The sequence below is a fragment of the Macrobrachium rosenbergii genome, chromosome 6, assembly GCF_040412425.1.
Source record: "Macrobrachium rosenbergii isolate ZJJX-2024 chromosome 6, ASM4041242v1, whole genome shotgun sequence".
Classification (NCBI taxonomy): Eukaryota; Metazoa; Arthropoda; class Malacostraca; order Decapoda; family Palaemonidae; genus Macrobrachium; species Macrobrachium rosenbergii.
Window position 1 is genome coordinate 12,369,522 of NC_089746.1, and position 25,173 is coordinate 12,394,694.

Consider the following 25,173-nt stretch of genomic DNA (forward strand, 5'->3'; position numbering starts at 1 on the left):
ATTTTTTTAGACCTGTAAATCATTTTGCAACATACAAGCAGCTTGAACACAGCCTAAAACTTCCACATCTAAAGAAAACTTTTTGCAATTAATATTCCTATTTTGAAAATATCATGCCTGTTGAGCTTATTAGGTCTTCTGTTATAATGATGCAAAGGTATTTACATTGACCAGCCCAAGGAGCATGTTACACACACTGTCATTGATGGTACTGCTAGCTAATCTTATCACACCATGCTTGAGCTAAACAATGTAAAGAAAAAAAAATCAGTTCAAATCACAAAGGTTACGAATTATACCAATGCATAAAAGGGATCATATATATAAACCACAGGGAAAATAGTGCTAGCTGTGAATTCGCAAACTTGTTGACATGTATGACATTGGAAATAGAAAAAAAGTTTAACACTATATGGCAACATTACATTGAGTCTGAGATTCTGGACGATATAAAAGGAATCATGTAGCCTCAGATTTCAGCATGACTGTACCACACATGGCCACTAAAAAGAAAATATTGGGGATGAAGAGATGCGGCTACAAAATGTCGAGTGATAACTTGGGTGCACTACACCAGTTATGGAAACACCATATTTAGTATTTGAAATCTGGGGCTTAGCACATAAGATTGATTTAAGGTGTAAAATACAGGTACAGTACTTTAAAATGAGGTACTGTATACTGGGTGTGAACCTGTTCACCTGTGTAAATACACTCTGGCTATAGGGTGTAGTAATACACCTTGGCTGTAAGGTGTGACTGTGGTACTTGAACATGCACAGCCAAACCTAACCTATCTAAGCCTAGGGTGCAGCACCTTACCACTGTGGGGTGAGGGGAAGGAGCCCTGCTCTTTCAGGTTTTGGAGAGATCCCAAAGTCTGTATGTGACAAGGCACACACTGAATGATTATGGATAAACCAATGTTCTTTAATTGCTTGTTGTTAATTTATTTTTCATGATATAATATACAGCTGGTTTTGATGCTATACTGAATTTGAAAACATTTGCTATAATTTAGTATGCTTAAAATTGAAAACAAACAAAAATAAAATCTTAAAATGATACAAAGAATTTTCAAAAGATCATGATGTCATTTGAAGTCATAAGAATCTGAGTCAAGGGTTGGGAATTGTATTGCACCATTTAACATCAGAATCTCTGAGGGTCATATTTGAGAGGTCTATTGTCAAAGGTCACCACTGCCAAGAGGGTTTTCTATCTTTTGAAAATTTAAATGGCTCACAGTATGTGCTTTTGTTTTCAATAGCCAACTGACTACAGCAGATACACTGGTCATAATCACCTGCCTGGTTTTGTTACCATCAATTGCCTTTCGAACAGACTTCTTAAAATCTTAAAAGTAACTTTTCTGCTAACCTAAAACAATATGATCAAGGTTTCTTACATCCGTTTAAAGTTACTCTTGAACATTAAAGGCAAATTCAGTTATCAATAACAAAATTCCTTCACTTCAATATCTGATCTTTTTTGATAGACAACAATTCTCCCAATGAAACTCTCTCCCAATGAAACTCTACAAGCAAAATATGGAGGGTCTGAAATTCCTGTATGCAAAAACATTAAAATCTCAACACTCTCTTTCTACTGGCTAAAAAAGATGACAAAACTGTAAGATGTGCTATCATAATGTGGTCTGCACAAATAGGAAAAACAGGAAACACCCTAAATAAATTTTCCAAGTCTTCCTTTCACCCTTCAAATGTATCTCTCACATGCTGTCACCAAATTCTGCCATTTTCTCAATCCATTTTAAAACAGTTTCATAATTTTTTTTTTTGCCAATCATAACCAATTTTTCTCCTTTTCAAGTTTAATACTGTATATCCTTACTCCCACTTACCCCATGGAGACATTTGGCAAGATGAAAATTTTAGAAATTAGCGTTCCAAAATAAATTAAACGGATACTTCAAGAATTTTAAAGGTAACTATCTTAGTCCAAAATGATGAGCAAACCTACTGTTGACACTTTGTTGGCAACATTACAAAATAAAATCATTAAAGTATTCAAACTAGCCAGGTAGGACATCTATGAATTCAGGACCCAAGTCAAGTTAGGTTAGCACCTATCTCTTTGTCGTTCCCACACTGTCATGCTTTTAATCTAATCGTTCCTTCATGTGACTTTTTGTTATTACACACACAACTACAGTATAACACAAACAAAAACTGTGGTTCCCCACAACTGTTAAGCACAGATAAGGAAACATAAAAATGGGTGGTTTACCCAAACAACAATGGTCAAAGACACACAACATAAAATATGCAGTCTGAAAGTTACGAGGTTCATGTGCTCCACGAGAGGCTCAATTTGCCTTACCTTTCACTGTTTTTAGTAGTTTTATGACTAGCATAACTGTAGCCACTAATTTTAAGCCTAGTCCTCTTCCTTGTCCAGTGATTATTTTAATGATAGGAGTGATATAAAAATTGCCACTTCATACAGTATATCCAATCATGTCACAGATATCTTAAAGTCTATCAAAAACATGGGTCCCTGAAAACTGTTCCTTAAGGAACACTAGGAATAATAGGCCAGGGTAGGCACAGTATTGAGTTCTTGGCTCCATAAACTCTAAGGTCAGGAGATAGAGCTTCTGACCCTGAGATCACAACGAAGCTTCAAATGCCAACATGAATAGCCTATGAGGTTTCCAGATAATAAAAAATGTCTGCCTAATTCTTAGCAACATATTAGGTAGTCTAGGGTGCATATTGAAAGTTTCTAACACCATGCAGATACAAAATATATGGTAGAAAAATTACAAATCGTCCAAGAGATACTGTGCAACATGCCACAGTAGCAGAGCCACGTACAATGAAATGCATATGGCAACGTACAATTGTAATACTGAAGTCAAGAGACCTGATTAGGCCAATTCTCCAAATAAAGAGTCCAGTGGACCCCGGTCATATGATGCAGAAATAATACAGTACATACATGGATCTTGCTTCATACAAAACAATCATTCAGGGACACTAGATCCAGATTTAGATCCACACCCAGATCTTATTTGTTTCTACCAACAGACAGGCAATCAAAATTACTTTTAACTGAAAAAGGTAATTCTAAGCCGGCTGTCCACGGTGAGCTACACTATGGCAATTGGCGTTTTCCTATGTTATTTCACTTGCTTTACAAGAATTTAAAGTAATATTTTGTCAGCCGGCTGTAACTAAACTGTAATTGACCTTTGAAGACTACACGACTTGAATTACCTAACGCGGGGTAGGTCTAAGCCAGCATTCCGCGGCGAGCCCACCACCCCCCTCCATAGCTAATACAGCAAAATTGTAACCAGTAAACACCCCTACGGCACGTTACAATTTTTCTGTATTAACTATGGAGGAGGGTGGAGGGCTCGCCACAGAATGCTGGCTTAGATCTACCCTGCCAGTAGTGTAGTCATCAAAGGTCAATTACAGTTTAGTTACAGCCGGCCAACAAAATATTACTTTAAATTCTTGTAAAGCAAGTAAAATAACATAGGAAAACGTCAATTGCCATAGGCTAGCTCACGCGGACAGCCGGCTTAGAATTACCCTGAAAAATTCCATTTCTTGTCAAGAGATCACAGCAGAAGCAGAAAAGAGCAGTCATTGGTAGGATGCCTAAAATGCGCGATATCAATGCAATGGGGAAGGAGAAAGACATGGTGAGGTGTAAAACACATGCAGGTGTGTGAAATGGAATTAGGTAAATGAGAGGTTGTAGGGGTAAAGTTTGCTTTAAACTGTTATCATATTTAGAATTTGAAAATATCTAAGTTTTAATTGTGTGCTTTGAATGTCTCTGACATTTGTTTTGTTAGCAAGTGACCTAACCAACTGCACCTAGCCTCCCCTAACTTTTGGTAATAGGAGCTAGTTGTGATATTAATTATCCTGGAAAACATTCCATAAATGGACCTTAGCTTATTCTCAAAGTGAACTACCAATGGGATTATGGTCCTTGTATTTCACTAATTTTATGTCACCACCCCCCCACAAACCCAAAAACTCCACATTCACACTGGGGTCCCTGACTGTAAGATATGAAGGTGGGGGCCACTGTCTCTGAAAGAAGTCCTTTGCATTCAAAGCACACATTTAAATATATGGAAATCTATATTTTACAGTCCAAAATGCAATAATGGTTTAAACCTCAAGTAAAATAATACCACAGAAGGAATGAGGCAGGTTTGTGGTCGTGGGAATGAGGAAGGTTCATGGGGGAAATGGATAGACTAGGTGGGTGGGTATGGAAAAGGAAGGACAGTACCTAGGTGTGGGATGTTTAACATAACAGATGATAAGGTTATGTACAGACCTACATATATTAGTGTAAAAAAAAAAAAAAAAAAAAAACATGTAACGGTATGACAGGATACTTGTTAGCGACAAATTACTGACGGGAAACATAAAATATCGGGCCATAAACTGGGCAAATTTTAGGCCTACTGTGTACATACGATACCTGCCTGCTATAGCCAAGGCAATGGCATGAAGGGTGGGCTAATTTTTTCAATAAATAATGCTTAAACTAATGACCATACACTAGGCCAAACAATGCAATGTAACACAAGATAGGCTACAACTTAGAGATTTACCACAAGGTTCAGTCTAACAGATTTAAACAAGCTACAGATTTGGCTATGTAGATTTTGCTTACCTGATTTAGGTCCAGTCTAAAACGGCAGAAAACCCGTTTCAGTGTTATACATTAAACTTGCACATTGCACAGTGGTAAATTCTGGTTAATTCCACATTTGTCAACGTAGATTCCACAATTAGAGAACACCTCTTGCTGATGCGGTCTAGGATTCAATGCGACGAATATCTATGGATCCTGAAATTCATTTTGCCTTACCAAAGCCAAGCATAGTCTAGACTGGACTTTGTAGTATTCCACTGATAGGATACGTAAAGTATGCAGTATCTAAAAAGAAAGTCTGAAAATAAAATTACACTACGAGCGTTCATTCGAGATAACGAATAAGTGAGGGAATAAGCGAAACAACGGTGAATGTCCAGAAGAACTCCGCATGCATAAAGTACCAAAATTAAAAGTAAAATGCAATATTTTTCATATTTAAAGCGTTTTAGACCACTTCTTATGATGAGGAAACACCCACAATTTTGCCATATTAGCTATGGAGGGGGTTGGGGGACAGGTATTGTCTAACCTTATAAGTCAAAATTCGAAAATCATTCGATGGGGAACTAGTTTTTCTGAGAAACATTACACTCTTTCCGAGAAACATTACAGCAAAAAACCTCATTTTCGAACTAACTCCAGTAAAAGATTTCGAGGATGCCGATTAGATAATCATTAATATCTCGGATATGGTGAATCTCCTCAAAAAGTGTTCAGAGACAGTTTTATTATTTTATATTGTGAAAATTATAGTGTGACCTATTTTCTTATATCTCACCGCGGAGTTGTTCTGGACATTGACCGAAACAACAAATAAAAAATAGGTGGGCTTTTATTGGTAAGTACGTTGTAAGATATATCAGGCGATTCTGTAAAATCTGCATGTGTTCAAGGAGCACAGTATGTGGTCTAGAGCAAACACATTTATATTTATATATATATATATATATATATATATATATATATATATATATATATATATATATATATATACAGTATATACATATTCAGCAACTATTAAAAACGCATTAAAGTATTTTCAACGCTTTAACGTGAAATGAAATTAAGTATGCACGAAGCTTTTCAACTTTAGAGCTCACACACACACACTATATATATATATATATATATATATATATATATATATATATATATATATATATATATATATATATATATATATATATATATATATATGGTTTTATCAAGCTGAAAAGCTCTGTTTACTTCATTTCATTTCGCATGTGTGTGTGATGAATTTATTTTTTTATTTGTTATCTAAATTTACACCATTCAACAGCGTAATAAGCAAAAAAACATTTCAGCGTCTTTGAAAAAATAATAAAAATAAATTAAAAGTTATCGTCGTATCTGTCTATAAATAGACGATAATGTGGACAGCACGATACCAGCAATTCAGGAAGACCATTCGATAATGGATGTTTAAACGGTCAAGGGATGGTGACTATTGATGTAACGAGATACAACGCAAAGATGCACTAATGATAACCTCTGGCAATTAGAGCTTAAATTTTGATGATACTTTATCTGGCAAATATAGCCTCCCAGGTATACATAGGCTACTCATCTTCTCCCTCCAGTCATTTCTCATTCTTCCAGTTCCCGTTCTGTCTCGTTTAATGCCTTTTGCATTTTATTACCTAATTAATAAATAACGAGATTTACTTTTCTCACTTCTGTATATTACAGAAATGAGGCCACCACCGGACCGTGGCTGAGTTTCTTGGGCCGCAGCTGAAAGTTTCATACGGCATCATACGCTGTACAGAAAATTAAATTGAACCGAAGAAACTTCGGCGCATTTTTTATTTGTTTAATATTGCTTCCAGTTTTATCATCCGAATTATATTCCACGTATCCCGGCAAGACTTTTTTGTTTACATACTTGGGAGTAATTTATCTACAGATTATTTTTTTAGTACTGTACTATGCCTTCTGTTGCTAAACCAGTGACGGATCATTGGATCAAGGATTTAGGATAGTAGGGGGGGAGGGGCTGTTTGTTAAAGTAAGAGGCGGCGAGCACCGAAGGCGCGGGGCAATAAGCTAGAGGGTCTGGTTCTCTCTGGTCTAGGATGAGCGGTAGTGGTAGCTCCCCCAGCGGGGTTCGGGGTGGAGCCCCAAGAGTAAAACACTTTATAACATTTCACAAGCATTCTGGGGCAAGTTTTGGTACTTTCATGGTGGTTAATATGAAAAACCTGTAACCAATAATTCTTGTTAGATGGAAACCAGTTACAGATCTCTACTGATTGATTGAAATTGGGATATACAACACATTCCAATTTCAATAGTTAGAGAATACCTGTTGCTCAAAACTGAAGTTTAGATCATTCATACCATTCTTTATGGCAAATGTTAAATTATCTGCTATACTTGCATTAGTTGCATACTAGTAGTTAAGCAAATAAAGCAATGTACACAATCTACCAGTAAAGTAAAACGAAAAATACATATTTGGCACAAGTAAGTGGTAACCTATTTAATTTACATGTTTCACAAACGGTAAACTGGGTAAAGCATTTGTCATGCTGACATACTAGGTGTTTGTATAGTAACAGTAAAGTTAAAGAGCAAATTTCAGTCAATGTTTGCCCTCCAAAGCAAACTTATCAATCACATCCTCTGCATTTTATTTCAATATCACTATGCACATGGATAATAGAAAGTCATCAGCAGTCATAGTTGTTCTGAGATAAGTTTTCAATCTTCTCAATGTTGAGAGAGATCATTCTATGTTGCCGTTGTGATTGGTGGGAACAACATTGTATCACACTTCTGTAAAGCTGATAGCAGTGTTTTTGGTGGGTCATTTATATTTTCCACAATTCCTGCCAAATCTCATATTCACTGAATACCTTATTTCTATCTGTGAACATAGCATACATATTTGAAAGAGACTCTAGTTCAGATACCTCTGTAGATGATGAATTAGTCCTATTTGGGATTAAAATACCAAACTTTAATGCTACTGCATCGTTTTGCTGGAATCGTCTCTCCGATTCTGCTATGACAGTCTAGATATGGAATGTACAGTGCTAAACGAAAATACTCCTCAACACTGTCAGATGAAGAAGGAACGTTTACCATGTACAACTGCCTTCCGGCAACCCGTGCCTTTTTTAGCTCTACAACAAGCTTTTCTGCGATGTTCTTCGCTTCATTCCATACTATACCAAATCCTCTCTCTCTCTCTCTCTCTCTCTCTCTCTCTCTCTCTCTCTCTCTCTCTCTCTCTGTTGAAACTTAGGAATTTTGTTTCGTTAGTTTCCACATTTACCTGCTGTTCCGTTCGTCTTTCTTTCTCGTATTCTTCGTCCCTCTCAGCCCGTTGTTTCATCGTTGATTTTTTTTTATTCTACATTTGATTTCTGAAAATCTGTTCTTTAAACTACTGTTGCTACAACAGCAACAAGAACAAGAATAACAACAACAACTACTACGACTACTACTACTACTACTACTACTACTACTACTTCTAATATTACTTTTATATTATAAGTTCTGATTTTTGCTGACATTGATGTTTGATAATAATCCACTCTTAGGGGCGCCATTCATAGCTGAAGGGGGCGGCCGGCCCCCACCCCCTAAATCCGCCACTGGTCTAAACTTGTGATGCAACGCTCGTCATGAATCTTGTCTGTCACTTTTTTTTATCTGCTCACTACTGTCTAGGAAACGTGTCCTTTTAGCTCAAACGGATTTCGATTGCCTCCAAAAATAAATGTATAGAAAATTAGCTGTCCAATTCTCGACTATAAGGATGATAATATTGGTTTTCATGTTGTGAAACACGCTAGCAACTCTTCTCACAAACACGCTCTCTCTCTCTCTCTCTCTCTCTCTCTCTCTCTCTCTCTCTCTCACACACACACACACACACACACACACACACACACTCACTCACTCACAAATTACACGGATTTCATGAGTTGACACTGGTTTTTTCTGTTGGTTTAATACAATTTCGGTTATGTGTGTGTGTGTCGCACACATGTACTAACACTGAAAAAAAAAGCAAATGACTGGTAAGCCTGACGAAACGGTATACAGTATGTTCATCTGACTAAAATTGACAAATCTTGTTTTTCTTTACGAAAGCAATCCCATGCAGAATTAAATCCTGAAATAATTGTTCGTCACTACGTTCTATTCATTATATGTTGGTGTGCATAGGCCTATGAATATTTTCGTACAACTTTTTTGACGAATACTATGATTCTTGGCAGATACGTGCCCGTCATGTTATTCAGAAAATATTGCTAGGCTAGCGCTGATGCATATTCTTTTATAGCTGCCCAAAGGAAATATGTTTCATTCTGTGAGAGCCAAGCACATTTCACCCACTCCCACTCGCAGGTAACACATCAGAGACGGTTGGCTCTAATACTCCTACAAGTTTACCTTTCACTAACAGTGACTCAGTTTGGTGCTTACTCATTAGTAAAGGTCACTCAACCAGATTAAACAGCCATGATTTGACTATGAGTGTTAATTTTAGGATACGCAAAGTTAAAACGATGCAAAACAAAATCCTGTTTTCTGCGCAAAAGAACCTACATAAAGAATCTCTCTCTCTCTCTCTCTCTCTCTCTCTCTCTCTCTCTCTCTCTCTCTCTCAAACACACACACACACAAGCGCGCGCACTGAATTAGGCGCTTACTATCAGACCAAGGAGCCCGAATTAAAAAAAAAATTAAAAACGTGAACCTAACCTCAACTAGATAAACCTTGACGTCCTCCAGACCGCGCTTCTTTGGTCTTCTGTCTTCCTCGTTCATATGCAGATAGTTTTATTCGCCAGAAACAATACTCATTTCCTTCTCAGCCCTCCTGATACGCTCATTCTCAGCCTCAGTAAAATGTTTATGCTTACGCGGATCAGGGTAATAAAGAACACCTTGAACTGAGGGAGATGAAGCTTGATTTGCTTCAGTGGTTTAAAGAAGAATTTCCCTCCTCTCTCATTGTTGAAGACTCCTTTCGGTTTCGGTAAGTTTCATTGGTTTACAAACTGAACCGGTTAGATCAATCTACTTCCAAAAAGCTGTGAGTGTTTTTCCAATGCCCATGCATAGCTCCTCCAGAGTTATGCTGACCTTATGCTCGTACGTCCTTATCTGTAATGGTATTTTTATATCTGGAAAAATTCTTCCTACAAGAGTCTTAAAGGAATTAGATTACAGTCGGTTTCATCATTTGCTAGTAAATCAATCTCCGTGGAAAGGATGGTGTCCACTATATAGGCCTATTCCATTATAAACACGTGTATTTTATTTTAGATATTGCCCTAAAGAGTCACATTGCGTGTGTCAGGTCTCACGTTTCCATGGTTACCTGAATAAATTGACAGTTAATCAGTTTTTCAATACTTATCACTTTTGAAGTGTTTAACTTGCTTTTAAGTTCTCTAAGTTACATCTGTTTAAGAGGCAGGACCGTTATTGTCTCAGGAGACAGTAGTCTATTAAGGCTAATATCACTCACCCAGCTTGGCCTTCTTGTGTCTCACTGTGGCTGAATTTTACTCACACCAGGTCTTTTATCTGAGTGTTTTGCAAACAAACCTCCACATCAAAAATCACGGTTACACTTTCCATTATTGCGCGCTCTTTCCTAAACGAGGCTGAGCTGAATTTGTTTTTGCTTTTTTTTTTTTTTTGTGCTTTGTCAGGTCTCCCAAATATGTAATTGAAATGAAATAGCAAACGAATGGCTTGATCAAAATAATCTCTTTGCCTTCCACCTTTCACGTTTTAAAATTTGGCATAATATAGTTGAGTAATTAAGAACTGTGATAAATTCTGAAAGCTCTCAGAAATTCATATTTATGAGTTTATTATTTTAACCATTTTCTGCACATTTTTCGTAATTTTTATTCTTTTCTATTACCAACAAGACTTAAAGAGTTTTGTCTATATACACAACATGAACATGATTAAAACCAAAAGACTTGAAGCCAAACTTAAATAGGAAAAGAAACTTTGTTTACATTTCCTAGGCACGAAAGAATATCTTATTCTCTCAAATATTCTACTTTTACTCTACTTAAATTCCGATGGTATTGCGTAATTCAGCAAGATTTGTGTTTTTCTAATGTGTAACCTTTCTCTCTTCCTGAACAAAGACGAAAGCAGCCGGAATAACGTATATATATATATATATATATATATATATATATATATATATATATATACAAACACCTCCATTTTTGGGAAGGAGAAAGACTAACATACACAACGGACGGCCGCTAAAGGTTATGCTTAATGGATGAAATATAACATTCACAGCGCAACAACAAACTGGTTCTTTAAAGTTGATCTGTTTGCTTCAACTGAGAACTGAGCCAGAATCATCAATGTTTAAATGGTAATGTAACTGTATAAATAAATACACTAGCAAGCATGTTTAAGCAAATACACAAACTTACAAACACGCAAGACATGACAACACAATCTGAAACAGATAGCTCTAGGCTAATGCAATGAACTCGCCTTCAAACAAATTTAATGGGCCATGGCGCACACGTAAACCACATTAGAAAGCAGGTTAAAACGTCTGAGCCAGAACATTTTATGACAGCGATTGCGAAGAAGGTCACGGGGACAAGGAAACCCAAAGTGGACACAACTAAGATAAGAGGTCAAGGCACGTCGACCCTCCGTGAGGTTTCGACCGACATGACACATAATGATAAGACTACTAACACGAAGCAGAACCTTTATGAGAGGGCAAAAAACATGGTGATAAAATCGATTTGTGAGTTCGTGTGTGTGTGTTTGGGAGAGAGAGAGAGAGAGAGAGAGAGAGAGAATGAACAATATGAACGAGTCACAAAGTTTCTGTCGATTTCAAGTTTAAAACTCTTCTACTTGCAGAGAGAGAGAGAGAGAGAGAGAGAGAGAGAGAGAGAGAGAGAGAGAGAGAGAGAGAGAGAGAGAGAAGAGGAAAAAGCAGGAAATTTTTTCATCTTTATCACGAAAACAAACACCTTGACCCCTTCCCCAACAAACACAGAACATAAATACAAAACAAATAATCTCTTAAAATTGCCCTTCGAACACGCATCTCACAAAAACTGGAAGAAACTGTCACGACAATGAGCGTTGAAGAACGACTGGTTCCTTTGGTGGAAGACTTTTAAAAAGCATGTGGGATTCACTTCGCGATATTTAAATTCTAATAGAGCACACCCACGGGACAAACACACAAAAACACAAAAGGGCAGAGAGAGAGAGAGAGAGAGAGAGAGAGAGAGAGAGAGAGAGAGAGCCCTGGTGGGATGCATGAGAACGAGAGCTATGTCAGGACCAGATTAAACGAGCACTCCCTGTTTAACAACTCTACTTGGATCCAATTACGTCCCTACCAAAAAGAACCTTGAACGTGACTACTTCATAGTTATTTTGTGCCATCAGTTTTTCTTTTCAGGTACTGCGAGGCCCTCTCTCTCCCTCTCTCTCTCTCTCTCTCTCTCTCTCTCTCTCTCTCTCTCGTAAAATACTTTGATATGTAGTCTGAGCATTGACCTTTTGCGGATTTTTTTTTTCTTTTTGCTAATGAGGTACCCAGTCATATTATATTAGCGAAATAGACTTCATACATCTTTCATTTAATTCATTACCTGTGTTATCCCCACGTTATATGTAACATGTCCCCTGATGCAGCATTCGCATTGTCAACCCCCGAGTGAAAACAGTTGTATAACTTTCATTGAACAGATTCAACAGAACCTGTTGTGACGACTGGGAGTGTCTCGAGTTGTCCAAACACATCAAATAGATTAAGTTTCGATCCAAGGTCGTACTAGGTCTAAAGTCACTCTGGAGCCATTTCACGCTCTTTCTCTCTCGCTGGCAAACCATCTGCGTGCCTACGTGAGTGCGTTGGCGGTTTTATCTCTTCCTTGTTGTTACCAGGAGTGCCACTCGCCGGCCCGAGGTTGCCAAGATGCCAGCTAAACACCTGAAGCCAAAATTCACCCTATGCCATTCTTCCGCTGGAAACCTGATGGGAAAGTAGGACAGTCAACTGCTCCCCCATCTCGTTCCAGTGTAGATGTGGAAGTCACACGGTGCACTAGACTCATTTTCTCTCTTTCATTCTCTTTCACCCCTCCCCTGTACCCATGAGCATACTGGAAACGACTTACTATTGTAATTTGGACTTTTAGTTTTATTTCTCTTGGTTTGAAACAACTTCACATAGTTTTTTTGGAAATCGAACACCACTCATAAATCAGATGACATTCTCAAACCTGTGATTTAATTCAAAATCCTCTCGCCCTGGACATTTGCAGACACGGTTGAGGAAGAAGAAGAAGAAGAGGAAGAGGATACGACTGTAAATGGGGACCGTAAAGAGGAGTACGACACAGAAGAAGATAACGAAGGGGACGAGAATGACGATGGAGGTAGATTAGCTGGGGACGAGAGCACCAGCTGCCCCTACGGTCCCCAAGAAAAAGTCAAGTGGCAATCGGCCTTTCAGCAAAAGTATTCAGTCATGCATGACCTGGGCAAAGGCCGGTTCAGGTAAGACTTCGCCGTCATCCTAACCTTCAGTTTTTGTATTCTTATTTTATTCCTCTTTCAGTTGTAAGAATTTGACATTAACTAAACCATGTATGTTAGATTTATATGTCGTTAGAAAATTAGTCAAGTTAACATAGAAGATAAAGATTCTGTCTTGAATTTGTTTGGTGAAAAGTCTGGAACTATTCATAGAACTTAGACTAGACTGACGAGGTGACAATAGCCGTTATATATACATATATACAGTATATTGTATATATATATATATATATATATATATATATATATATATATATATATATATATATATATATATATATATATATATATATACAATAGGGAGAATTAGTGTATGTTTTACTATGTTGGTGTAAAGTCACTGCTTAGGACCTAAGTGATCGGCTCAAGAATTTAAAACACCAGGAGCTGATGGGATTGCAAGTGAGATGCTGTGATACGGGGTTAATGTCTGATTGAGTGGCTGACCAGGATGTGTAAGGTATGTCTGGATGAGGGAAAGGTTAACAGTGATGACTGAGAGGAGTAAATGCTCCTGATGTAGAGGGGTAAAAGTGATGAAGAAGACTGAATATTATAGAGGCATAATGTTATGTAGTGTATGGTAGAATTTTGACTGAGAAAGTAAAACAGGTGACAAAGGGATTGTTAGGGGAAGAACAGTGTGAGTTTAGACAGAGAAGATGGTATGCCAATCAAGTGTTTTTTTTTATGAAACTGTAAAAATACTGAAATCGATCAAAGCGTTAACAACAGAACCTCAACACCAAGGAAGTAAGATAGTGAATGCGAGATAAAGATGAACAACGAACTATGTAAATAGATGTTCAACGTGCTGCTGATGAACCGTTCTTGCAAGTGTATATAGCAGTTTATGCTTATCTGTATTTTCCTGGGAGTCACGACTGTTATGGGAACTACTAAGTTATATATATATATATATATATATATATATATATATATATATATATATATATATATATATATATATATATATATATATATATATACATATATATACATATGTACACAGTCTATACATTGTGTGTGTGTGGGTGGGTGTGTATACATACATACGTTTATATATATATAGGCTACATATGTATATAAAAGTATATATATAGATTTACATATATATGTATTTATATATATACATATAATATATATATGTGTATGTAAATATATATATATATACATATATATACATATATATACGTATATATATAAATTCAAATCATGGTGGTATCAATTGACAAGATTCAAATTGGATCGTGCAGATACTGATTGCATATCGGTTTTCTTTACTCAAGAGAGAGAGAGAGAGAGAGAGAGAGAGAGAGAGAGAGAGAGAGAGAGAGAGAGAGAGAGAGAGAGAGGATGTCCAAACTTTAAACCGAGAGTTTAAGAGCAACGGAACCCACTCGTTCTATAAAAGGCAATGGTTGCTTTATTTAATCACCACTTGGAAAACGAAGACAACGTATGAAAAGAGGCGAAGCAGATGGAGTCGAATGTTCTCGTCATCATCAACATACATCACAGAAATTCTTCTAAAATTCTAATCCTGTCAATTTCATAAATAGATAAATCAATAATTATAAATAGAAATAAATAAATAAAATGAGGATAAATAGATAAACTGAATGAAAGAAATTCTAGGGTTCTAATACTGCTAGTGAATAAAAATAATAAATTAAATTAAAATCAATAAGTAGATAAATTCTAATCCTGGATAAATAAATAAATAGATAAATCAATAATTAAGTAGATAAACTGATGAATACGGATAAATAAATAAATAAAATGAGTGGATAAATAGAAAACCTTCTTTCTGCCAGAAATTCTTCATTCTGATAGTGTAATAACTAAATAGATAAATTAAATTAACTAATCAATAAGTGGATAAATTCTAATCCTGTCATTTTCATAAATAAATAAATAGATAAATCAATAATTAAATAGATAAACTGATGAATACGTAGATAAATAAATAAATAAAATGAGTAGATAAATAGATAAACCTTCACTGGAATTCTGCGAAGAAATTCTTCTAGAATTCTAATACTGCTAGTTTAATAACTAAATAGATAAATTAAATTAACTAATCAAAAGTAGATAAATTCTAATCCTGTCAATTTCATAAATAAATAAATAGATAATTAAATAAATAAGTAGATAAATTGATAAATACTTAGATAAATAAATAAATAAAATGAGTCGATAAATAGATAAACCTTCACGGGAATTCTGCGAAGAAATTCTTCTAGAGTTCTAATACTGCTATTCTAATAAATAAATAGATAAATTAAATTAACTCATTTATAAGTAGATAAATAAATAAATAAACCTTCACGGGACTTCTACAAAGAGTAGAGTTTTATATATATATAAACTTAGATAGTTAAGATAAAAAAGATTCTAAAAGAATAGGCAGATTTATTAATAGCCGTAAACATAAACATCTGGAAGATGAAAAGAGAATGATAAAGAATTATTTAGCCACTTGAGAACTGTCACCCAATGATGAAGCATTTACGAAGAATTCTCCTGACAATACAAAAAGACTTGTTAATCAAATCCCACGCGATTCACATGAAAAATCTCATCGAGGTCAAACCGGTAAATCGCTGGAAATAGCTAAAAAGTAAAAAAATGTATAAACTAAAAATATTTAAAAAATGTATAACGTAAGCAAAAGATAACTTTGTAAATTTTGTTGGTGTAAAGAGACAATAATTATGCTATTAACTGGGGAGCTGGTAAAACAAAACAAAAGGTTATTACTAATATGTTGGGGAGAAATAATAATGTCTAATCTTATTAAAGAAAGTTTTTATAAGAATACAAATAGCAGCCTAGGTACGTATCAACGAGATCCATTCATTTTAAAAGAAACAAGTCAAATTTATTACAGATTTTAACGAGCGTAATTTAGGTTGGTCCAAAAGACAACAGAACGACGCGCCTGTTATTTTCCATTAAGATTCCGAGTCAGGTGTCGTCTGAAAACAAGGTTGATGAATAGCACACTCAGTCTTTGTCGGAAAGGCCCCACTCACTCCTTCCAGATGTGAACGGTTTTTCCAGCCGTCTGTAATACATACTCGATGTCAGACTGACTGACAGACAGACAGAAAGGTGACAGACTGACGGACAGAAAGGAATTAGAGAGCAACGGATATGAGGACAAAAATGCAGTGGAATAATCTTCTATCTTACTGTAAACATTCGTTGCGAAATTCACGACAGACTTTCAAACGAATTTTTAAGAAATACTTTCAAGCAGACAGGCACACAGACAAGCAAACAGGTGAACAGACAGCAACAAACAAACACGCACGACGCAAGTGAAACCTTTGCCTCCCTGTGGAGATACCAGGCAGATTCAGAATAAGTAACCAGAGTCTGACTTTTATCGGTGTCTGATTCGGCTCTCTGAGAATTTTTTGACCTTTTGCTTTCAGTTGCAGTTATTATCACTCTCGTAGTTATTATTATTATTATTATTATTATTACTGCCACGTGCATGGCTTGTGCCATAAACCTAAGATCTTTATTATTATTATTATTATTATTATTATTATTATTATTATTATTATTATTATTATTATTATTATTGTTGTTGTTGTTGTTGTTGTTGTTGTTGTTGTTGTTGTTGTTGTTGTCATAAACCTGCAATATTGTTATAAACCTAAAATATTTATTATTATTATTATTATTATTATTATTATTATTATTGTTGTTGTTGTTGTTGTTGTTGTTGTCGTCATGTGCATGCCTTGTGCCATAAACCTAAGATATTTATTATTATTATTATTACACTGGGACACGCCAGGTTGTGTTATATTCAGTAATTATTTCCGCTGATGCTAGTAATGTAGGTTCCATCCCATGCAATATATTATAACCAATCTAATACTAGATATTTTACCTATTTGAATGTATTGTGTATTCTGTATTGTGACAAATGTTCTACAATTTGAAACAAATATAAGAGGCTTTTATCTTCAGACTCGGTTAATACATTTTTGCAGCTTCCTCCCCCCCCCACACCACACACATACATATGCACACACGTACACACACAAGCGCACGCACTCACACTGGTGTCTTATCTGGCCTTATTATGGCTCATGGCCGCTCACCCACTCCTGAAGTCCTTTGCAAACTTCAGATTATTGATTTTTGAAAGGGGAAATGGGTTCTTGGTGTTCATAGATCCATGCTTATATTTAACAGCTACCAATTCTTTTAAATGGATTGAACAAGAATTAGCAACTCAGTAATATTAAAATTTCTTAAGAAATAACTTTCCACAAGTTATGAAGACCCTTTACCTATAGGTGTAAGAAGTAATACAAAGAGTCCTTCTTAATGAATTCTACGTCATTAGAATGCAGAGTAGACAATGAGGAACCACATATATAATACACTACAGAAGTAGTTCGCTAAAAAAAATCAAGATGCTCTAGAACAGAAACTTGTTTCAGTAGTGTTTCTGATTATTGGAAAAATTGCTTCTAATATTTTCCGTTGAACTATATCAATCTCCTTTTATGACATTCTCATCCATAACTTGATTTATAAACAGAGAGCGTGTTTGCATCCTCATCCAGTGCTTGAAAAGAATAGACTTAACGAGAAAGGAAAATTATTATGAATATTTATAACTTCTAACTTCTGAGAGGCTGCCCAGCCACCTTGAAGAAGTATTGTTTCTCTTCCTTAATTTCCTTAACTGTATCATTCGATAACTGCTGTCCATACACATGTTTAAGCACATGTAACTCATACTTTCTTACCAAGAAATTATTTAAAGAAATAGTAAACTTGCATCATTCATTTTTTTCATCTTAATTAGTAATAAATATTCGAAGTTCTATAAATACTCAAAGTGCCAGTCATTCACTTTATTTCATTACAGTGACTGATTAAAATATAAGGCTCTCGCATTAAATAAGACATTCTATCAACTGTACATAACCCCCCAAAAATAGATAAACACTAAATAAACATGCAAACATCATCACCTGTTATTTAATCCCGTCTCTCTCTCTCTCTCTCTACCAGCGTGGTCAAACGGTGCGCACGCATGCGCGACAAACGGGAATTCGCCGCCAAATTCGTGCGTCGCGGACGACAGGACCAGCGCCTGACGGAGGTTGAGTTTCTCCTTCTGCGTCGCCTACGTCACCCGGCGTTGGTGAGGCCCCACGCCCTCTATACGGCGACGGCTAAATTTGATATCTTCATCACTGAACTGTTAGTGATCGGCATAAGTTGTTGGTTTTGTATTTGTTTTCGAAATTCTGATCTGATCTGAGGCTGTCAGTCGCCACTCGTAATAATCATAACTGTGTCCTTATGTGTGTGATTTGAAAATAAGACTTAGAATATTCCAGTTTGCATTAAGGATGATTCTAGTAAGATGCAGTAGTTCTCCTAATACTGTGATTCCAAGAATTTGTACTAGTTTATCACATATGTGTATTTGTACAGTATATTTTCAATTATACAGATAGATAAATAGATATAGATACATATATATTCTATTACTGGATACGAACCTTTTAACCTGAGTATCACTCAAGAGTAAGGCAACAAAGGATAAACTTTTCTAGCAACTTGTTACTCTGTATGCAGTTCTGTAAGAAAATTTATATTTCACATCTATACGCAATTAATTTTTTTCATAGGGTGATGGGTCTGCCCCTCCTAGACTGGATATTCACCCGGGAGGAAACAACGGAGTCTGAAATTGCTTCGCTACTCGTCCAGGTTGTGGAAGCTCTCCAGTATCTACACAATCACCGCGTTGCCTATCTCGATCTCAAGGTGATTACGATCGTTTCTTTCAGTCTCACGTTGCTTAAAAATTACATCTCAGACAATGTGACTTGTGTATCATTTAATTGTGAAGTTACAATGAGTTTAAGATTGCGAATGATGATGCAGGAATAGTTTATTTTTTTTTTATTAAAGGACTGAAATGAATCGGTCAAATTTCAGACTTGTAGTTTCTCAGTAGTAAAGGTAGTAGTTTAAACCTACGGTCAAAAACGTTAGTCTGAATGGAAAAGTAAATTTTGATAATTTGTTTTAACGCCCTATCTTCTTGCTTGTACAGTAGTATATCTACTCTGAGATTTTATTGTTTGAACAGTAAAAAGAATAATGGAAAGTGGGAATTAAACATAAAACTCCCAGATGATTTTCTGTAAAACAAGTTATAGTTTATTACGTAAGTTTGTCTAGAATGTTTGAAATAATAAAGATTACTAAAGACACAGAAGAGTCAGGAGCACAAAGGGACAGATCTTGTCCGGCTGAAAGAAGAAGAAGAAAAAGAACTGATGTCAACGTTCTTTCCGCCTTAGAAGGCATTAAGGAAAATCAATAAGGTATAACAAAGGGAGTCTCTGGCTTTGTAGTCTAGCCCTAGGTGCAAAAGTGGCCAACAACAAAGAACGGAAATCCCGAATTCTTTCTTAACAGAATCAAAATGGTTATTTCGTCCATTAAATGAATGAATATAGAGTTTAGACCAAAGGCCAAGCGCTGGGATCTATGAAACGGAAATTGAGAGTAGAAAGGTTTGAAAAATGTAACAGGAGGAAAACCTCGCAGTTGCATCATGAAACAATTGTTAGGAGAGGGTGGATAGCAAGATGGAAGAAAGAGAATATGAATGGAGGTACAGTAAAAGGAATGAAAGGGGTTGCAGCTAGGGGCCGAAGGAACGCTGCAAAGAACCTTAAGTAATGCCCACAGTGCACCGCGTGAGGGGCACTGACGGCACTAACCCCCTTCGAGTTTTTTTTTTTTTGTCAATAAATAAATCAAAATCAGTGGATGAAACGTAGTTTGAGGGTCAGTTTCGGTATTAAATCTTGGATGATGTATGGTTCTAGGGTCAGTTTTGATATGGTTCACGCTGAGTGATTAATTAAATCAAAATTCGGCTTTAATGGTATCGTAAATCTATTTTTGCATTACAAAATTATCAGCTAAATGTATTTAACTATCTCATTCTTCCCTGAGTTGCGGAAAAGCTCCTCCTCCATCTACGATTAACACCAGCGATCCGCATCACCAACACTCACTCCAACTCGTTAACAATTCCAGCTCGCTTCACTAATGGCCTTTTATCTCGACGAGGTGAAACATTGTTGCTAGGCAAACGTGATATACGATTGAGCCACGCCCTTTTCTTGGTCACTTTACGCGTGAAGGTCATTTATTCCCTCTCTCTCTCTCGATAATCATGCACATACTTCACGTTTAAAATAGCAACATATATTTTTCCTACAGGCGAAAGGAAAGTGCCTGTAAAAAGTCATTTCCATTGACCTATAAATTACCAAGAACCTATTTACACATGTTGGGGAACAGTTTAAAATTACACTTTTGGCCTTTGCTAAATCAGTAAGCCATATCCTTACAATGCGGAACTGCATCAATAAATAAAAAAGCTCGGGTATCACCTAGTTCATCAGGCAGTATATAAAATATTTGATTGATATGCAGCCCACGACATCGTTCTGCCACAGCGAACTGTCAGCTAAGAAATTCTCTCTTAGACCAATGTCTGCCACAGCGAACTCTAGTCTGAACCATGGTCTAAGAAACTCTTCCCTAGACCAATGTCTAAAACCCCGTCCCTTTCTCGCAGCCCGAGAACCTGCTGGTGGACATCCTCAAAACCTCCGACCACGGCGACATGCTCACCGAGTGCCCGGACATCTCGAAGACCGTCATTCGTCTCATCGATTTCGGCGGCGCGAGGCATCTGGAAGAAATCACAGAGATTAACGAAGTGTCTGCTGAAGACAATTCGCAAGCTACGAACTCGCACTCTACGAGCAAATTGCGCGTTCCTCCGGATTTCCCTCCGGTGAGCGTGGGTTCTCCGGAATTCATGGCTCCCGAGCTCATTACCAGACGGCCGGTTGGCGTAGAAGCAGACTGCTGGAGTCTCGGCGTTCTCATTTATGTTCTAGTCAGGTGAGCGTGCACGGGACGGGTATGTGATGGCTCAGAGGATGAAGGAAATCTTACTCTTTTGGGAATTTTGAGAATTTAGATACTAATAATAAGAAAGAGTCTTTTACATGTTCCTGTTATGTACTGTGATTCAGGTTAGGCTCTGGCACACTGAAAATCAACAGTATCGTCTTTATTACAGGGATTAGCATCACCAACGTTAGCTTACTCCGTCACTGCCATTAATGATAACGCCGTGATTATACCACGTCCATTATTATTATTATTATTATTATTATTATTATTATTATTATTATTATTATTATTATTATTATTATGAGAAGACTCAATATACAGTAAAATTAACTGAAATTTGCATACATCCTATTTAACAAGATTGTTTAAGAGAAGGGTCTACTTCCTTCTTATATTATTATTATTGTTATTAACATTATTATTATTATAGTAACTGATATAACTGTTTTATTTTGGCAATGTAACACCGTTCAGCATAAGCATACGAACCTAAGATGAAACAGAATACATTATTATTATTATTATTATTATTATTATTATTATTATTATTATTATTATTAACCTTCCTTCTCACCTTCCAGTGGCAAATCCCCATTTCTGGGCATCTCGGTGGAAGCCACCTGCAAGAGAATCATCACAGGGGACGTCTGTTACCCCGTGGAGTATTTCAACACCGTCACTCAGGAGGCCTGCGACCTCATTCACGAGGTCCTTCTCCTAAATCCCGACGAACGACTCGGCCTCCAAGGGGTTCTGGAACACCCCTGGTTCCACATGGTAATGCATTATTATTATTATTATTATTATTATTATTATTATTATTATTACTACAAGCTTCATTGCGCATGCTACACGCGCTGGAACCCAGCACTGCTGTCTCCTCTACCCTCCCGATTCCCTACCTACCCCACCCCCACACAGGGTGGACAGATTGGTTTGAAGAAATTGAAGGAGGATGGTGGATGTTTCCCCTACCCTCCTATTCCCCTACCTACCCTGCCCCACCTGGGGCGGACAAACCTGTTTGTAGAGGGAGGGTGGCTGTGTCATGTCTCCCCTACTGTCACCCGGGGTAGGACAAGCAAGATCCACTCGGATTTTATTATTATTATTATTATTATTATTATTATTATTATTATTATTATTATTATTATTATTATTATTATTCAAGCTTCAAAAGAATATGGTGTTCATTTGAAAGAAGTAAGAGAAGGTGACAGGAGATACAGAAAGAAGAGATCAGCAATTGGAAAATGAAAAAATAAATTACAAATTAGTAAATAAATAGGAAAAATGTAAGTAAATTATCACAACACAGGAGGGGCATGCTTGACTTCCATGCCTTATTACAAGGTATCTGGTCAAGCTGTGGATATTTTTCTGCTTAACATAGCACAGGTCAAACATAATTTTCCTCTGTTGAGATAATGCTGTCAACAATTGTGTTACGCGCAGTAAGCCAAATGTTTTCTTGAGTACGAAGAATTTATTCAGGTCTGCGTAATGTATAACACTTGCAAACTAATCATTTGCTCTCTTACATAAAGTTTATTCAAGTCTAGTGCTATTCATGAGTCAGTGCAAGCCTAATTCTCTACATAGCTACAGAGAGTTTCAGCATTCTATGTTATTCAAAATACAACATAAGTCAGCAGCTTATTCGATGACGGAGAGCTTATTACAATCTTTTTTAGACACGATACAGTGAAAATCAAGCGTGTTCTGTATTTAAAAACATATTTAGAATTTTTATTCTATTTATTCATTTTTTATGACATGAAAGAGAGATATTTTCAAAGTGCCACATACTTTCGAAATTGCGCCTTTGAATACAGAATGTTTTAGTTACTTGCAAAAGCTTATATTAAGTAGGTCGTATAGTTAACAAACCACTACTGATTTCATTCATTTAGCAAAAGCACTAAAATGACTGTGGGAATGGTTGCAGTAAATTGCAAATGAGAAATGACTGCAAAATCAAACTGCTTATCAGCAAGTCCAAAAAAAAAAAAAAATCAGTCTCCAAGAGTAACTTTATTGACTGAAATAGGACTTATCCACGATTTTATCATAAATAGTTCAACTTAAAAGCACTGCAGTTTTAGATGAAAGTCTTGTAGAGATTTAAATCCACCACCCAGAAAAGGGACTTCAAAGTATTTTGATCTACCAAGGTATAAAGAATATAAAGACTCAGTAAGTCACCCACGTTAAAATTAGGTCACCTGACATTTAGATTTGACTAAAAGAGGGTCAGCACGGTAAGTCCTAACCTTCCACACTTTGCCCGGGTTGGACGGCGGCATGTCGTAGTGCGCTGTATATTCCCCAGAGATTATTGTTGTTACCAGGAAAATGAGAGAGAAATATTTACATACCGCGTTTTATTAAATAGATACTATTCTTGTGGAGAAATATAAAGCATTTTAAATATAAAGCATTCCTGAATTCTTTTGCGTTTATGCTTTACATTTTAGGAACAACAAATTTAAAAAATGAGCATTTTGTAACTAGTGACGCTTTGTCATTTTCAGGGAAGAGGAAATTTTTTTTTTTTAATAAATAACTCAGACAAAAAGAGAAGTGTTAAAAATTTTACTTGAAACCGCTCATTCTTAGGAAACTTAATTAGAGACACGTTACATGTAGTCAGGAGCGCTCCGTTTTAAACTATTTCTGTAGTTGCAGTTCTGAATAACGTATGCCTTACCTATCTTGATATACAACAAGCAGGTACAAAGACTATTTTGTTTTACTAATTATTTGGCAGAACAATTTACTCTACAGATTAAAATTAATTTTTCTTCCTTCCAAGGCTGAATGTGAGAGCGTCCTGCCAGTCCACAGCCTCGCCAACTTCTGCTTCAGGAGGTCGAAGATCGCCTCCTCCACTCAGGAACTCCCTTCGTCCTTCTTCCCTTCGGCGCCTCTGGGTCCGCCTTCGTCCAAAGGAACTTAGGGGATGCCCGAATCTCTCCGTCTCAAACGAGTGCCTTCGATGAGCATTTACAGTAAAACGGAAACTGCCCATTTTTCCTTTAAATTTATAAGACTTAACTATTTGAAAGACTCGTCATGTAGCATTTATGTAGAGAAAGACTCTCTCACCAGATGGCCTTTGCTAATTCACCAAGTCATTGCGGATCTCGATGGGGTTATGTTTTACTAATACGAACGCCATCTATATTTTAGGATTTTTCCCTAATTCACTGTCAAGTCCAAGCACCTATAGTTTTAAGCTAAATGCTAAACGTATTTTAGTGTATTTTTAAGCATAATAACTCAAACAGTGCAACGAAGAGATTATACTGTATGGTAATCTGTCTGCTTAGCAACTGTGACTTGTAGTTAAAAAGCAAATGAAATAATATCTAATTCTTTTATGATGAAGTCAATGTTTTGCATATTTTCCGTTGAAATATAAAAAGGAACTTATCTACCACAAAAAAAGGCAAAAATACGATAGATACGATAAATGATAAGTAGATAAATAGGTATAAAATAAAAATTAAATTAATGGATCTTTGTAGTCACTGCCCTACCAAATAACCATGATATAGTCAATATTGAGGCTAGAGGGAACACGATTATTCAGAAAATGTATTTTTAAGTGTTGTCTTTGTAATATATTTATTGGGTAAGGAATGAATGTCCTCAGAAATATATTCCATATTGTATCAAATGTTTTCTGGTACACAGTGCATATTTACAAATACCTTATGTAATTAGTCTATTCTTGAAAAGAGTATATATATTGTCATGCTTGCTAGATTACTGAGAGAGAGAAAAACTTGTGTACTTGAAGGTGTTGATAATTAAGTGCCTGTATATACTATGTGCCAGACTTATCTGTAAGGTTGAACTAACTGAACACATACTGGTTTAATAGAAACATATATATATATATATATATATATA

The 25,173-nt window shown here is 36.2% G+C and overlaps 1 protein-coding gene and 1 long non-coding RNA gene across 10 annotated transcripts in view; one reads left to right on the forward strand and one right to left on the reverse strand.

Annotated features, from left to right (window-relative positions):
- The window catches only part of LOC136839192 (uncharacterized), a 32,979-nt gene extending 28,080 nt beyond the window's left edge, over window positions 1–4,899 (reverse strand). The window contains exon 1 of the long non-coding RNA XR_010853247.1: window positions 4,675–4,899. This is a non-coding gene — a long non-coding RNA (uncharacterized lncRNA). The remainder of the gene's footprint in view (window positions 1–4,674) is intronic.
- Window positions 1–24,776, forward strand: part of trio (trio Rho guanine nucleotide exchange factor) — a 1,217,727-nt gene extending 1,192,951 nt beyond the window's left edge. For all 9 annotated transcript variants that reach the window (XM_067104902.1, XM_067104910.1, XM_067104903.1 and 6 more), the window contains 6 exons: window positions 12,984–13,218; window positions 18,307–18,498; window positions 18,933–19,071; window positions 20,909–21,240; window positions 21,837–22,032; window positions 24,071–24,776. In XM_067104902.1, coding sequence (XP_066961003.1) covers window positions 12,984–13,218; window positions 18,307–18,498; window positions 18,933–19,071; window positions 20,909–21,240; window positions 21,837–22,032; window positions 24,071–24,214 — 1,238 coding nt within the window. In that variant the 3' untranslated portion in view covers window positions 24,215–24,776. The remainder of the gene's footprint in view (window positions 1–12,983; window positions 13,219–18,306; window positions 18,499–18,932; window positions 19,072–20,908; window positions 21,241–21,836; window positions 22,033–24,070) is intronic.
- Window positions 24,777–25,173: the final 397 nt, after the last annotated feature.